Raw genomic sequence first — 17,015 nt, forward strand, 5'->3', positions numbered from 1 at the left:
GGTAGAGAATCTAATGCAAATAGAAAAAAGATCTCCCATTTTACTTAAGTACCATTGACACTGGTGTCCTGAGAATGTGTCTATCAGGAATGTCATAGAAAGAACAAACCGGCTTATAGATTAAAGACACGTCAATTATTTCATGACCAAACGTCAGACAGAAAAACTGCCTGCATGGCTTGGAAGCCTATCACATCACACCACGTTTGGCCTACATCTAATGACATAAAATCATTTATAATGAAAGGCCTTTCTATACAGGTCAAGGTTGCTGCGGCTTGGTGTTTTGTATCTTCACAGTTTAAAGAAGGTGCTAAATTCTGGATTTTTTTAACTTTTTAATCTATGGGGAAAGAAAACTAAAACTTCCTATAAACTCAGATTAATGTCTGCTAATGCATGGAACAAAGAAAAACCAAGACCTTCTTCCTACTATAAAAACAAAATAGTGGGGCCTCTGTTTCCTTTCTGATAAGAGTCTTAAATACCAAACAGTTAACTGCATAATAACATTTACTGGCAGCCAGGCAGTCTGCTCAGCAGATATATAAAGCAGGTAAAAGGAGAAAAAGTTAATTTCTTGGCTGAATGATTCCATCGGTAGCTATAGGGCAAACCTGAAAGTCTTTTAGTAAAGTAGCAGTTGATTCTTCTATCAATCTGTAGCACACATACTCTTCCAAGGAAAGCATTAAATATGAAAATCATATCCCGTTATCATCTGTTTCCAGCTTTCAGCCCAGTAAGCTTTTCTTAATGAATGCTGCAGCCTAAGGAACAAGCACGCTGTTGGCTTTCCTGAATAATGGAGTGATGCTACCATTTCTGCTTATTACAATATCGACTGGCTGAGGGGGTTTCACACATAGTCACAAGTGACTACTCTTGCCAGCATGCTCCAAGTTATTACAAGATGTTTTTAGACATTTCATCTAAAAGAGCTTTACTGCTTTTAGTGAAGAAAACATCTATGGTCTTGAGCAGAATCATTTCTATGGAGATAGGCAGCAGGATTAGAAGCCTGCATTATGGCAGACACATAGCAGAATTTATTTAAGTATTCCTTGGCGGTCTTTTTGTCTATTGCTTAGACTTGCAATCCTTTCTTTCCACTTTCTCTGTGGAAGGGTTGAAACACACAAAACTATAAATACAAAGCAAAGAATCAGAATGGCATGCTTTGTTTACTCTTCATTTAAAACACTTCTCAAACTATGACAAAAGCAGCTACCAAGCATTATTTAGAAAAACACAATGTCACCTGCTAACAGCACTGAGATTTTCTTTGGACTTTCGATTCTGTGTCTTAAACACAAAGTAAGTGCCTTTCAGCAAATTAATTAGAATTTAAAGCAATAAGCAAAAAAAAAAATCTTCAAACAGTCATTTAAGATTTAATTTTTTAAAACTTTGTAATAACATGATTTTATGTAAAATAATTTAAAATATGAGCAGTCTGGAAACCCCCCATAAACAGGAAGTTTATTATTTCATTACCTTTCTTTCATCTGGATCTTTCAATTTGTCTTTTACTCCTAGGCCACCTTTTGAGAGTTGCTGCATTTTCTTAATCTGAGTCTCATATTCAATCTGAAAATAAGCAAAGTTTGATTTTTGTGGTGGGTATTATTACAAATAGAACCTATCTGTATTCCAGTCTTTACAATGTAAAAAAAATGGAAAAACAGAAAGTAAAATCTAATATTGCCAAGAGATTCAACTTATCTCAGAAAAAAGTAACTTTACAAAGGACACATATCAGAAGTGGAATTCTACACAACATCACACACATTTTCAACTCAATCTTTCATCAACTGAGAAGTTTCATGTATCATATATATGTACACGAATCTTTTATGTCATATATATTCAATTCATATATGTAATGTATACACACAGCAGTTTCACAGTTTCATTAAGCCATTATAAATTTCCAGCTATTTTGTTATGAAAGGAGCATATTAGACAGTGTTGTGAGAAGTTCAATCCTAAGCCAAGCAAACACATCAGTCCTACTGATTTCCTATCTAATATCCTGGCCCTAACAGTCACAGCACTTGAGTACATCATTGCTGGATCAGCTCAAGCCAACGTCCTTCTGCCCGGGTTAACACGCGCCGCAGCCATCAATGAACGGCCAGCACTGAGGAAGCCAGCCTTCTTCGGGACCAACGACTGTGCAGACACCCATGCGTCATTACCACACTATAACTGATACAAGTGATTATGATTATAATGATTTTTTTCTTAAAAGCATAGCATAAAAAAGCTCTTTGATTCAATACATTAGTAATTAAAACCTTCAAAATGTCACCTACTGTGGTCATTCAGAGATAAGCATCAAAACATTTTCTAAATTAGACAGTTATATGCTGTAAGCAGAAACATCTATGAGATCAACCAGTTAGGAAGCGGCCACCTCAGTTCTCAGTCTAAACATGACAGTGAGCTGAGCTTCGTTCTGACACACAAAATATGAACAGCCAATAAGAACCAAAACTGAACTATTTCCCTCACAATATTTTAAAAAGTATTACAGCTGTCCCGTTTATTTTATTTTATTATTATATTTTGGCAATCTTCACATAGTTAATTAGGGTAAAAAGGTTCAAGGCCTACAGGAAAGTGGGTAAGACTATTATTTTTTCCATATTGTTTCCTTCATGTTTAAACGGGGATATTAAGGGAGAAGGCCCACCCAATTTCCCACCCTCCCCAGGTCCCGGATGTAGGGTATGCTCTGAGGTTCTTGCTCAAGTGGTTTTGATATTTCAACAGTTATGAATCGCTGCCAATCTTGCCACTCCAAGCACTATGAGGTCTTTGAAGAGTCCACTGACTGATATAGCCCACCACAGAGTCTCTGTTTGCCCCATATTTCGCTGCCAAGATATAGCTGAGATGGTTGGTTGACCTGTTCTGTCTTTTCTTGGTTAGGGTTCTGAGTCCAGCATTTTGTTTGGGCAAATCTCCAAAGAAACTTTGTCTGAGGTGTTCTCGGACCAGATTCTTGTATGTGCTAGCAAGTACAGGGCCCGGCCCAGTCCATCGCCCCAGTCCAGCTGTCCCATTTTTAGTGCGGCAGAGTTTTCTCCTCTAGCAGACACTATTAACATGATAGGAGGGCAGTAATGATCCAAACAGATGCCTAATTTCAATAAAAGTTTCACAAATGGTAATGTTAAGATAAAAACATGAAGCAATTATGAAAACACAATTTATGTCTTCTGTTGTAGAATCTACACCCTGTTTACATTTTAAGCCCAAGAGTAAAATACATATTTCACAAATTCCCAGCCAATATGATTTTAAAAAGAGATGGGGAATAGGTTATAAAATAAACCTATAGTTCAAGATTAAACAAAAATTCCTTTTTCCTGTGACTACAAATGCTTTCTTGTGCACCTTTAAGATCCATGGGCACAAACCCTACATTCCTCATTATGGGAACATTTTAGAGCCACACTTTCGAACCAGAGAACTTTCCCATGGAAGTATCAAAGTTGTATTCAAGTCTTTTTTTTTTTTTAATTGTATTGCATTATGTGACACAGTGCTATAGGCACTAGGATTCCCCCCACCCCTTCCAATATTCAAGTCATTTTGCTGACGCAAAAAAGGACACGATGACTACACAAAAGTTTTCTAAACAACAGTATGTGTGTCTTCAAGAGCCTAGTTTAGATCATTCCAAACACAGCTGAAAAGCTTACTGACCTGCATCCTGGCCTAAGTTAACGATGCAAATAAGAACTTTATAAGAGATTTCACAATCAAAGAGATACTATGATAAATTGATGGCTGATACAAAGTGTGACTTTGCATCCCCCAGGAACAAGTGGGGAGTGTCCAGGGCTAAGCCATGTGTCAGGCTGAAGAGATCAACTGTTCTGGTCCTGCCAATGCAACTGCAGGTGGGACCTAAAATTCAACATATCAATAGCCATTCAAAACAGACAGGGTCATCGGAAAGACCTGGCTCCTGGCCTGGTTTAAAAAAAAAGTGGCTAAAGTCTTCACCTTGCATAGGCGCCAGGATCGCATACGGGCACCAGTTCTAATCCCAGTGGCCCTGTTTCCCATCCAGCTCCCTGCCTGGAGCTTGGGAAAACAGTTGGGGATGGTCCAAAGCCTTGGGACTCTGCACCCATGTGGGAGACCCAGAAGAAGCTCCTGGTTCCTGACTTTGGATTGGCATAGCTCCAACTGTTGTCACCACTTGGGGGGTGAACCAGTAGATGGAAGATCTTCCTCTCGGTTTCTCCTCCTCTCTGTATATCCTACTTTCCAATAAAAATAAATAAATATTTTAAAATTATTTCTTTAGAGAATGGGGGAAATTTAAACCTGGGCACAATATGTGGAACTCCTATGTATTTTCCTAGATATGAGAATATGACAGACATGTAGGAGACTAATACTGTGTTCAGAAGATCCACACTCAAGTGCTTAGCAGCAAAGTGTTATGATGTTTGCAGTTGACTTTTCAATGACTCAGGGAAAAAAATGTACACACACACTCAACCAAACAAAACATTTCAAAAAAGTTCATGGAAAAATGGAACTAATAGATAAGTTCATTTTTGTGCAAAAAAAAAAAAAACCTGTGAAATCCATGCATTCTTCGTAAGATGTATTTTCCATGAACTTTCTGAATACCCCAGTATGCACAGATTTCAAAGACATGAGCGTTCATGAACGTTTGAAATGTTTACAGTAAAAGACTGAGGAAAAACAGCAAAGGAAAAACATGGGAATTACTAAGGCCAATTCCCTCTTTGCCCAGAGTCCAGTTTTTCAGCTGAGCAACGCTGCCTGATCAGCACAAAGGCCTAGCCCCCAGCCTGGCGACCTGGAATGACTTGTGGAGCAGAAGGTTGCCAGGCACTTTGAGGCAACACATGCTAGTCAGTGTAGGGAAGTGAGGTCACTCAGAGCCACCAAACCCTCAAGCTCCCAGACAAGTCCTCAGGGCCAGTCCGACCCCAGTTCTTCCCCAACACACAGCTTTACCAGGAGGAGGAGACCAGGAACAGGGCCCTTCACAGAAAACAGCTGTTTCGAGGGGGATCCTAACTAATACTGTGGGTCAGACACTGTGCCAGGTATGGGCCACAGAGCTTCCCTGTGCAACAGAAATTCCATTGATCCCTCAACTAAAATGAGAGCTCTAGAAATGATTATTTCAAGGGCCTGCACTGTGGCACAGCCAGTTAAGTCACTGTCTGTGACGCCAGCATCCCACGTGAACACCAGTTTGAGACCTGGCTGCTTCACTGCTGATCAAGCTCCCTGCTAATGTGCCTACGAGACGGCCGTGCAGTGCACGACGGCCAAGAGCTTGGGCTCCTGCCACACACGTGGGAACCTAGACGGAGTTCTTGGCTGCTGGCTTCATCCTGGCCCAGACCTGGCTTATTGTGGTCATTTGGAGGGGAGGGAGAAGTGACAAACCAGAAGTTGGACAGTCTCTCTCTGCTTCTATTTCACCTCCCATTAACTCTGCCTTTCAAATTAATATATAAACCTTTTTTTCTAAAAAGATTTTGAGTTACAGAGTAAGAAGGGAGACAGAAAATTGATAGGAGCTCTTCCATCTGCTGGTTCACTCCCCAGAAAGTCTCAGTGGGCAGGGCTGAGCCAGCGCAAAGCAAGAAGCTTCATCTGCATCTCCCACATAGGTGGCAGGGGCTCAGACACCAAATCCTCCTTCCCACGCTTCTCCCAGAGCATTAGCAGGTAGCAGCATCAGAAGTGGAACAAGCGGAAGATGAACCAGCATTTATATGGGATGCCAGTGTTATAGGTGGGAGATTTACCTGTTACACCACCACCTGGCCACAATCAATGGGTTTTTAAAAAAAATACAACTTCAAATTCTTTGATCAAACTGAGCACATGGTATTTCAGAGAAAGTTGATATTTATCAACTTGATAATCCTGTTTATGAATAAAAGACTGTTACTAATATGAAATTTGCCATTCACTTAGATTTTAGCAAAACACAAAAAGAACAGTTAAAAAAACAGTATACAAAATGAGATGTTACCTTCAGTTCTTGCAGCTTCTTGGTATTTGTGGCAAGCCGCCCGACATGAGCTTCGACACACTCTAATCGCTTTAGATACTCTTTGTTTCGGGCATGAGCCCTCTTCTCAGAGTCACATATTTCCTTAAGATACTTCTTTAGTTTTACATACTTAAGCTTATTTCTAGAAAAATAAAGACAGATTTTAAAACAACGGCATTAAAGTTTGACAAAGCCAATGGCATTAAAGTTTGACAAAGCTCAGAAAAATAATTCTTTAACAAAGTTGTTAATGACACAGTGTGTCCTAAGCAGGAAAAGTCAAAGGGCAGACTGTTTAAATCTTTTTTGAGAAAAGTAACGCCAGATCACTGAGACATCACACCAAGGCATAGCTCTCGTAAGAAATGTCTACATTAGGACATTCCTACACTCAAGACTTTGACCAATTTCTCTAAGTTGGCTGTAATACCAAAAGCACAACCTGTGTGGCCACATTCACAAGAACAGCACATTGGCAATGCTTTATATAACAGAACATTTCAGAATTACCTTCTTCATAGAAACAGAATTACACTATCAGCAACAATCCATAAAACTAGAAAATTTCAATTCTAAAATAGCTTTCTAAATGATAACAAAAATGTTCTGAGTTGTAACATCATACCATTAGAATGGTGGTTAACTACTTCAACAGTGAAAAAGCCTTCGGGGATTTTCCTCCTCAGTGTGACGGCAAAAGCCATCGTCACCTCTCAAGCCGCATGGTGCTCACATGGTGCCGCATGGCGCTTCACAGTGCTCACTGCAGCTCTTTTCACAGGTATTTAAATCATAACAATTCCTGTTATGAAGTCTTTCTATTTTTGCTTCAATAAATTATTTGGTGCTTTTTCATCAAGTAACATTTTTTAGGCCACAAATATATCCTCTCTTAAAAAAAAACAACACGCTGATTTATAAAGATGTTAGAGATGTCCAAGCGTAATTATCAATAGACCTTAAACCTCTGACCCCAGGACAACAACTTTTCTTTTTAGTATTAACGTATGTATTTGTGAGGCAGAGTTCCAGAGAGACAGACAGAAAGAGATCTTTTAACTGTTGGATGATTTCCCAAATGACTACAGTGGCCTAGCTGGGCCAGGTCCACTTTCACCCAGGTCTCCCCCATAGGTGGCAGGGACCCAGGCACTGCGCCATCTTTCCTCTGGGAAAGGTGCATTAGCAGAAAGCTGGAATGGAAGTATAGCAGCCAGGACTCAAACCAGTGACCATTCAGGATGTCAGCATTATAGCTGGTGAGCCATACAAAGCTAGTTCTTAGGCAAACTTTTAAAAAAGATTTATTTACTTTAACTGAAAGTCAGAGTCACAAGGAAAAACAGAGATTTTCCATCTGCTCGTTCACTTCCCAGTTGGCCGCAATGGCCGGAGCAATGGCTAGACGGTAACCTGCACAAGGTGAATGGGGCAGGGAAGCCTTCCCACTGGAAAATGTTTTTCAGCCGAGGACAGAAAAATGGGTAAGAGTTAACCAATATTAGAGAAACTAGGACTGAAAGATGAGAGAAAAACATTTTTGCAGAGAACATGGCAGGTCAGAAAGCTCAAGGACAATAAATAGAAATTACAACAGGATATTGATAAAAACAGTAATGAATGATAAATTATTGACTTTGCATCAGTCATGGCTTTAAAGCCCTCTACCTGTAAACTCACTGAGGTTTCATAACTATCACTATTCCCATTTGACAGATGACGAAATCAATTGTTTTAAATTTTTATTGGAAAGGCAGATTTACAGAGAGATGGAGAGGCAGAGAAAGATCTTCTGTCTGCTGGTTCACTCCCCAAGTGTTCGCAATGGCCAGAGCTCAGATGATCCAAAGACAGAAGCCTCCTCCAGATATCCCACACAGGTGCTCTGGGCCATTCTCCACTGCCTCCCCAGACTACAAGCAGGGAGTTGGAAGAGAAGCAGAGCAGCCAGGACACAAACCGGCACCCATATGATTTGATTTGACTTGAAAGAAACAAACAAGGAAGGAGGAGGGAGGGCAGAGAATGCAGGAGGAGGAAGGGCAGAAATTATCACTATGCGCCTTCATTTTGTATTGTGAAATGTGTGCACTTTATAAAAACAAAAATCAATCAATAAAAAAGAAAAAATAAAGAAATTTAAACAAACTATCTGAAATATTATTTGTGAAATTACTAAACAATAGAAATAATTTATCTCATACTAAATTAAATTCATTATTAATTTGATAACAATTATATGAAAGGACAGGGCTTACTTTGTTACACATTATAAATAAGAGTGGTGAAAGAACTCCAACCACACCGTAAGGGTTTAAATACGTGAAGATATATGCAAATTGACTCTAAAACCCCACTGCCGTCTCTTACCTGTAGACATCTGACTGATTATATTCACAAAGCTTCTTTTCCAGATCCAATCTCTTCTTTTCACTACAATACAGAAAGGAAACACTCTGTAACCAGTTACAGAAGTACAGCGGTCAGAGCCAGACAGTGACCCCCTCGGAAGCACATCTGTGAGAATGCCCGCCCAGGGAAGGACACAACATCAGGAAAACCTTGGCAGTATTTGACTGACATAATCTCAAATGGAAATATTTAACCAAAATTCTTCTAACGGAAAAATATAATCCAAAACTGAAAAACAGTATCTTTGCTCCCTGCTAACGTGCGTGGGAAAGCATGGTGCACGTCGCTGGGACTGCCACCCACATGGCAGACAGGGCTGCAGTTCCAGGCTCCTGGCTTTAGCCGGGTTCTGGCCTGGCCACTGCAGCCACTTGGGGAAAGAACTGACAGACAGAAGATGAATCCAGCAACTGATCTCTCCTTCACTCACTTCCTCCTACTACCCCTCCCTCTGGAACTGTGTCTTTCAAGTCAAAAAAGCTTTTAGAAAAATCGATGTGGGATCCTGGCACGTTCAAGGTAAGAACTCCGGCCACTAGGCCACCACACTGAGCTCCCCCCCCCCAAAAAAAATATTTTTTAATCAATAGTTTCATGTAGATACATTTTTTATTAATAATATTTACGTCAGAATAGAAATAAAGGAATATCTAGTTACAATTGCTTCCACATTAGGAATTTCAATTAGTTATTTCCCGCCTTCGTAAGTTGTGGGATTAGTAGGTGTTCAGCCCATGAAGAATGAATGACAGGCCTGGTACGGTAGCCTGGTGGCTAAAGTTCTCGCCTTGAATGCGCTGGGATTTCATATGGGCGCCGGTTCTAATCCCGGCAGCTCCACTTCCCATCCGGCTCCCTGCTTGTGGCCTGGGAAAGCAGTCAAGGACGGCCCAAAGCTTTGGGACCCTGCACCCCTGTGGGATACCCAGAAGTTCCTGGATCCTGGCTTCGGATCGGCATAGCATCGGCCATTGCAGTCACTTGGGGAGTGAATCATCAGACGGAAGATCTTCCTCTCTGTCTCTCCTCCTCTCTGTATATCTGACTTTCCAATAAATAAATATTAAAAAAAACAAAAAGCACTGACGTGGTCTTGGACAGACAGAAGGAAATGTCACAAGATGCAAAGAGCTGAAGGATCCGTGCAAGAGGAATCCAAGTCTCTGTTCTGCATTTGCAACTGTTTTTAATAAACCTGAACTTACTTTAAGATAATTTTTACAATCCATCTATGAGATTCCCAGTGAGAAATGACCATAATCTCTTTGGAAATCCATCGCTTCGTAAGCGGCAAGTTCTTGTTCCAGTGGCATGTGGAGCACTGGTGTTCCTGTTCTCCCTACAGCAGAGGCAGACACCCACTGGCCACACTTCCCTTCTACACTGAAAACCCACAACCCAGTCCCTCAGGGTCTCTATTTCTGGCAAAATGGTGCTTGTCGAGTTCACGCTTCACCCACACCCGTTTTCTGAGTCCCTTGGCCATGCTGCCGTGTCCCCTTGAATGCTATGTCCTTCATACCCATTTTAAAGTTAAGACTTGGAAATAGGGCCTTCCGGCTGCTGCAGGCATGTGGGGAATGAACACTTCTGTCATTCTCTCTGTGGGTATCACTCGACCTCCCAAGTAAAAGAGAGTAAATAAAGCATCAAAAACAAATCAGATGTCTGTCACCCAGTGAAATGCCAAGGAAAGGTTTATCGCTAGGGTCGCTTTATAGTTGTTGCTTTGTAACTATAATTGTAATTCCTCCGAATCAGATCTGTTTCAGAATCCTTCATAAACCCAGCCCTGGGATGTACAATCACACTCCGTGTTTCCAGGCACCTGTACTCTTTCCAGGTTCACGCTGCTGAGTGGTCCCCATATGGTTCATTCTCTCCTTTTAAACTGCTTGCTATTCTTTTTATATTTCAATACAACAATTCTCCACCATCTTCAGCTATATACTCAGCTAATATCACACTATCAATTTCTGTACTATTATGATATCTGACCCTGAATTAATGCTGGCACTGAAAAAGCTGGGCTAGTAAATGGGCCTTTCAAAGGGATGCTTTTATGTAACTCTAAGAGTCAACTGCACTTACATGCTTCTCCCATGTCTGTGCGCACCATTCACACTGCACCAACGGGCCCTCAGACTCAATTATTTACTTGGACAACAATGCAGAGAAACACCATATACACATAGGAAAACTCTAAAATCGCATCCATGTGTGATTACAGCTATAAGTGTCCCTATTATGAGGCAAAGGCCAGCTAGTCTTACAATGACAACCTCTAACAGCACTTCGAAAAGGTGATTTTTTTACCCTACCATTTACACAAGGTTGTGTACTGACACGCCAGCCGACTGTGCAGAGTGGCGCCCTTTGAGAGGACTATGACATTTTGGGAGACAGTGTGCCCCGGGACTGTTTCTTTTAAAAACAAAAATAAAACAGTGCATCTAAACACTCAAATACAACGCATGCAATAATACTCTTTAAGCATCGTTTGGCAAACTTATAGCTTTCAACTTTATTTATTTATTTTTTCAAGCTTTGTCTTTGAAAAGCAGGATTACAGAGGAGGACACAGGGAGAGGACTTGTATCCATTGCTTCACTCCCCAAATAGCCACAACAGGCCACAACAGTGGGCTTCTTCCAGGTCGCCCGGGTGGTCGGCAGGAGCCACTTGAGTCACCTTCTACCGTTTGCCCAGCCTCACCAGCAGGGAGATGGAGCAGAAGACGAGTGGATGGGACCCACACTGGTACCCATATGAGATGTGGGCCACACAGGCCCCAACTTTCAACTGTTTTGCAAAGCCCATTCACAAAGAGAAAACATTTGAAGATTCCCTTTACATATTAATCAAGCTCCTCTTTTCTTTTTTTTTTTTTAAGATTTATTTATTTTTATTACAAAGTCAGATATACAGAGAGGAGGAGAGACAGAGAGGAAAGATCTTCCATCCGATGATTCACTCCCCAAGTGAGCACAACAGCCGGTATTGCGCTGATCCAAAGCCGGGAACCAGGAACCTCTTCTTGGTCTCCCACACAGGTGCAGGATCCCGAAGCTTTGGGCTGTCCTCACCTGCTTTCCCAGGCCACAAGCAGGGAGCTGGATGGGAAGTAAAGCTGCTGGGATTAGAAGCGGCACCCATATGGGATCCCGGCGCGTTCAAGGTGAGGACTTTAGCCACTAGGCCATGGCACCGGGCCCCCTCTTTTCTTTTTTTAAGGTTTATTTATTCACTTAAAGTCAAAGTCAGCAAAAGAGGTCAGACAATCACTGCTTAGTGCCACACAACCACTGAGTGTCCAAAAGCTAAGTCCTAGGTGTCTACTGCAGCCTCTCTGTATGTCTAAAGCTGTTTGCCTGTTAACTTGTAGCAGCCATTAATTAGATGTAGTTGCGGATTCTTAAAATGAAAAATGAATTCATGCAGCAACAGATGTGCACTGACTTTATAATAAAACAAACCTCCAAATGCAGAACCATGAACAGGCTATAAAACTGAACTCCAATTCCTTATACAATTTCAACAGCCTCACTTTGCTTAATAATTAAAGAAGTGTTAAAAATAAATTGAGTTATAATTACAGTCATTGTACCATAAGGACCATAAACAGCAGGTGTTCCTAGCACAGGAAGCAACAAATAATAACGCACAATTAACTTAGTTCACAGTGTCCCTTAAACCAATAACATTTGCAAATCAGGACTTAGGATAAGAGACAGGAAATAACAGACAGGCTAAGAGATACAAATAACACAGAGTAAGAAATACAAATAATACAAACTGGGGATAAAAAAGCCACTCTTCTAACAGAACAGACCCGGAGTCAAAACCCATGTTAAGTCTATTGAAATGCACAAGTCTATGTGGACACTTAATACTGTCTTACTGACAACGTGTAGTTACTGGGAGAGGAGGCTGGAGAAGTCATTTGCAATTTGCAGACCTTGGCTTGTCCACTCTGGAATTTCCTCCTTCCAGCAATTAGGACTCCAAGGTCCTGCAAGTTAGGAAACTAACTGCCTGGGGAGGGAAAGGCTGTGGCAGGAACCCGCTTTCCTGAGGTGGGGAATGAAGTGCTCACTGAGCTGGGTGAGGGGCGATGTCAGAAAGAACCCAGGAGGTAGAAAAAAGGAAGTGAGACAGCGCCAGGACTGTGTAAGGAGCAGGTCCTGGGTAGATGTTCTGTAACCACACTGTAGTTTACACTTCACGGAAATCATGTGTCAGGAAAAAGAAAAACTGTGCGTGGATTTTTAAAATGTAGCAAAATCGGTTGATTTTTAAAATTCTGGTTTTTTTTTTCTGTAAATTTTTGGAAGCACCCTTGTATATGACAAGCATTAAACCTAACCGAAGTCCACTGTCATCCCTCTTCACAATAACTTGTGTTTTTATCTCACGGAAGTCACTGTACTGCTGTCACTTTACAACGGCCACATGCACAGCCCCTGCTGTTCAGCAAGGTGATTCTGCAACTTTTAATGCTCATTAAACACTGTGGATCAAGAAACCCAAAAATATCTATTTCCTTTCTTGTCAACGGTTGAGTTTCCCAATTAAACTGAGCAGTCAAATCAGGGTTCCAGCAACTGGTCTTTCTTGTGGTTATTTCATAGTAAATTGTTTCATCATGGTCTCTCTGCAGGCAGGCTTAGATCCCTCTCCCTTCACTAGTTCCCACCCTTCACGTTTGAATCAGACATCACGAAGATTCTGGAAAATCTGGATTTCCCTTAGTCCCTTCCTTCGCTGCAAACCTATCCAGCGCCCCGCTGCCTCCCCCCCCCCCCAAAAAAAAATCAGTCTCCTGTATGTAATCAGGAGATGCGTTTGACAAACACCAACCCTCCCTTCCCAGACCAGGCCATTACTGATGGCAACAGTCAAAATGGGATGTCAAGGTAAAGAGACAGCGCTGGGAGGAGGGGGTTGCACAAGGATGATTCGCGAATTCGCCAGACTTGATTGGGTGAGGCAACTCCCATTCTCGTGTCTGGGTAAATTCAGGGGGCGCCCGCCGCGTCCCCCCCACCCCGGCCCGGCTGAGGACGCGCGCTCTAGGCCGTGGCTGCTGGGGAGGCTCCCTTCTCTCCAACAACACGGGGGGACAGCGTGTCCCTTAGAAACTTGGCCCTGCAGGACCCCCAGCGGGAGCCTGGGGGGAGGTGGGCGAGCAGGCCTGGGCCGGACACCGCCGGCGTAGGAGGGAAGGCCGGGACGGAGCACCCAGAAGACCCTCGGCACTGGCCGACCCCCTGCCCGCGCCCCCGCTGCCTGTTACCTGTCCCGCAGCCCGCGCTGGAGGTGGCCCAGCCTCTCATAGAAGTCGGGGCTAGCCAGGGGCAAGGACGAGGCGGGGTTCCGGTGCATGCTGCCGCCGCAAGGGCTCCGCGCCGCCCCGGGCAGGCAGGTTGGCCGGAGGAGGGCCCGGGTGTCCTGCGAGACCGCCCCGCCATGCACCGCGGGTAAACACGGCGTCCGGCCGCTGCCGGGGGCGGGGCGGAGCCTGCCGGGGGCGGGGCGCCGCAGAGCGTAAGGGGCGGAGAAAAAGCGTGCATCGGCACCGGGCAGGAGGGGCGGGGCCCCGTGGAGGGGGAGGAGTCGGAGGCCTGGAGGGACGTGGCGGAAGCTGCTGGGGGCGGGGCGGGGTCGGAGGCCTGGGAGCGTGGCTGAGGCTGCCGAGGGGGCGGAGTCCGAGACCTGGAAGGGGCGGGGCCTAGCGTGAACCCGCTATGCCAGAACACCTGCAACCTCTCTCCATCTTTAGTCGCCAGGACTCAGTCATGATGTCCCCTCCCAGATGATCCAAAGACTTAATCACCTCCCAAAGGCTTCATCTCTTAACACATTCAGCTGATGTTTCTGATCTCTTCTCCACAATGCAGATTCAATTGCAGCACCTGGACTCTTGGGGGGACACATTTAAGCAACGTTCAAGTCACAGCATGTCAGAGGTATAAGACAGATACTACACAATGCAGAAAGCTTGTTACATATACACAGTGTGGGGAATTAATGAACCTTTCTACATGATGTGATGGCACATTAGATGCTCACCATTCTGCTTAATTCATCCCCTTGGCACTCATCCTTTCTAGCAGTTAGGTGAGTCCACACACTGTGATGCCCGAGCAGCAATGACACAGCCACTGCCTAGGCTGGTTCCAAACCATCCTCCATGCATTTCCTCAGTTATTCGTTGACTGGCTGGATGCTGATGACTCTGTGGAAAACTTGAAGGCCCTGGAAGAATGAATGACTACAAAGAGTCAACTTGAGCAGGGAAGAAACCTTGATGGCATTGAACTCTGATGTTTAGGATTTGACACACAAGTATTCCAAGCAAAGATCACACAATGCTTCAAACTACCTTTGTACGAGCTTCTCATTCAGGATTTATGGGATTATCCAGATGTTTAGGGAGATGACAAATCTGGAATAGCACGCTTTTTAGAGTCAGTTGGCATCCAATGGGACAGGCCTAGAAAATGAAGCAAGACCACACAGTGGGTTCCATCTAGTGGACTGTCTGCCATGATGGGAATGTTCCGTTCTGTACTATCCAATATGGTACCCAGCTCTGTGATCAGAGCCTAGACATGGCTGTGAAGGCGTTTTTAGGTGTGTCGGGCTTTTCAATCACTAGTCTTTGAGTGAAGCAGATGACTGCCCACTGAAGGCCTTAGCAGAAACCAGTGAGCTTCTCCGAAATTCCATGAACCCATTCTGAAAAATCAATCTTTCTCTCTTTGTTTTTCTTTTATCCTCTGCCTCAAATGTATGCAAGGGTACTTCTGAAAAGTCTAATGTAAGATGAAACAGGTTTATTTCTGATCTCGTAAGTTTAGCTTGGCAAAAACCAACTTTGACGTCATCCACACTTTCAGGGAGTCTTTTAAAGCTCCCTCGGATGTGTATATCTATCTGTACACATCGGTAGGAAAATGTGGCTCTCCTGCTGACTCTGTCTCCCTGGGGAATAATGACTGATACAAGAGGCCCTGAGGTCACTGAGAGAATTCATTCATACTGGTTAATTTAACAATAATAAATGGGGACAGATTTCAGGAAGTAAAAATGAAACCTTAGATTTCCTTATTTTACTTATCACCTAAAGCAATGAAGAGATCTTCAAAATCCTAAAAAAAAAAAAATAGCTAAAGAGCAGAAAAAAATAGAATAGTGAACTGCCTTTAGCTACAAACTGTGTAGATGTGATGGCCTTCATCCGTCTCATGGCTCCCGTGTGTCTGATTGGTGAGCAGAGAGGGGTCCTCAGTGGCAACGGGCTGGAGGCCCCAGATCATTATACTCTCTTTTCTCTCTGCAATATCAGGCCACAGCTTTGTGAGCCGGGCAGGGATGGCTCCGCAGCCCTGCCTCCCTGGGAGTCTGAGTAGCAGGCTGTAGGTGCTGACATCACACAGGAGCAATTCTTGAAAGCCAAGATTCTGCTTAAAAGTCATTTGGTGGATTTCATAATTGTTTGCCACTTGGATGCACTTCTCATCAGGGTTCAACAGGTACTCCTCACCACAAGGGTTGAAAACAAAGAGATGTTTGAAGGCCTGCTCTTACCACTCACTCGCAGGCAGGATAAAACCAAAGGGTTTTGCATAATAAATGCCATTTAATTCGACGACTAAGTGTCTGTGTTTACAAGAGTGACAAGGCACTGAGCAGAACTTTCTGTTTCCACTTCTTGTCTGCATTTATGCAGTCTTAGAAATGTTGGCTGCATTTGATGAAGCCACACAAGGGACAGCCTCCCTACAACAGCACTTGCCATTGTGTCCCTGAGAAGCGGTTAAATACAAGGTTGGTACTGCTCACTCATGTACCCACTCGGTATGGTGGGTACCATATTTTCTTACAAGGTGCTTTGCCTTGGGTAGGTGACTTTGTTTTCATGTGCCTGACATTCCTCACCTCTGAAATGACGATAGGAATAGATGCTGACAAGGCTGAATGTGGTTGTCTGTGTGATGAGCTGGGAACCCTGCCTGGTCGCTCATGCTGAGATAGAATCATCGGAAGGGTGGGCCCAGATACAGCTTCTAGTCATTTGCTTCTCTGTCTTGAACACATGTTCTAAGCTTCCTCTCCCTTCTTCTTCAGCCATGCTACCAGCCCTGTACTCGTTTGCCCACTCAGCATCAAAGCCCATCCCCTGTACTCACAGTTGATGATTCAGGAGTTGATATTCTGATGTGAACTGGGTGACTCAGCTTTAGGGCCTTTTGGATCTACCCTGCAAGTTGGAGTGATTGCCCATTCCCCTCCAGAAGTAAAAGCCAAGGACATATAGCAAGCGCCACATTGTCTAAAGATCATATGCTTGGGAATCCAAGGACCTGAGTTCAAATCCTGGTACTGCTTCATATCAGCTGAATCAGTGGAATTAGACAGTGTATGGCCTGCATTTAAAAAAGGCATTATTTTTAATGCAATAGGGTAGTCCAGATGGAAAGTGGCTTCCTTCATGGCCTCTGTCTGACTTTGCTTTGGCTGTCATGCC

At 43.4% G+C, this 17,015-nt stretch overlaps 1 protein-coding gene across 3 annotated transcripts in view; it reads right to left on the reverse strand.

Moving 5' to 3' along the window:
- The window catches only part of KIZ (kizuna centrosomal protein), a 68,095-nt gene extending 54,154 nt beyond the window's left edge, over positions 1-13,941 (reverse strand). For 2 of the 3 annotated variants that reach the window (XM_040981776.1, XM_040981773.1), the window contains exons 1-4: positions 13,779-13,941; positions 8,441-8,503; positions 6,050-6,212; positions 1,498-1,590 (exon numbers count right to left, since the gene is read on the reverse strand). In XM_040981776.1, coding sequence (XP_040837710.1) covers positions 1,498-1,590; positions 6,050-6,212; positions 8,441-8,503; positions 13,779-13,867 — 408 coding nt within the window. In that variant the 5' untranslated portion in view covers positions 13,868-13,941. Of the gene's footprint in view, positions 1-1,497; positions 1,591-5,819; positions 5,941-6,049; positions 6,213-8,440; positions 8,504-13,778 lie in introns of those variants that run through there. The other variant, XM_040981774.1, reaches the window with a different exon arrangement.
- Between the last annotated feature and the right edge of the window lie 3,074 nt (positions 13,942-17,015).

Source organism: Ochotona curzoniae, unplaced genomic scaffold (genome assembly GCF_017591425.1).
Source record: "Ochotona curzoniae isolate NIBS_2020 unplaced genomic scaffold, NIBS_Ocur_1.0 contig_3520, whole genome shotgun sequence".
NCBI lineage: Eukaryota > Metazoa > Chordata > Mammalia > Lagomorpha > Ochotonidae > Ochotona > Ochotona curzoniae.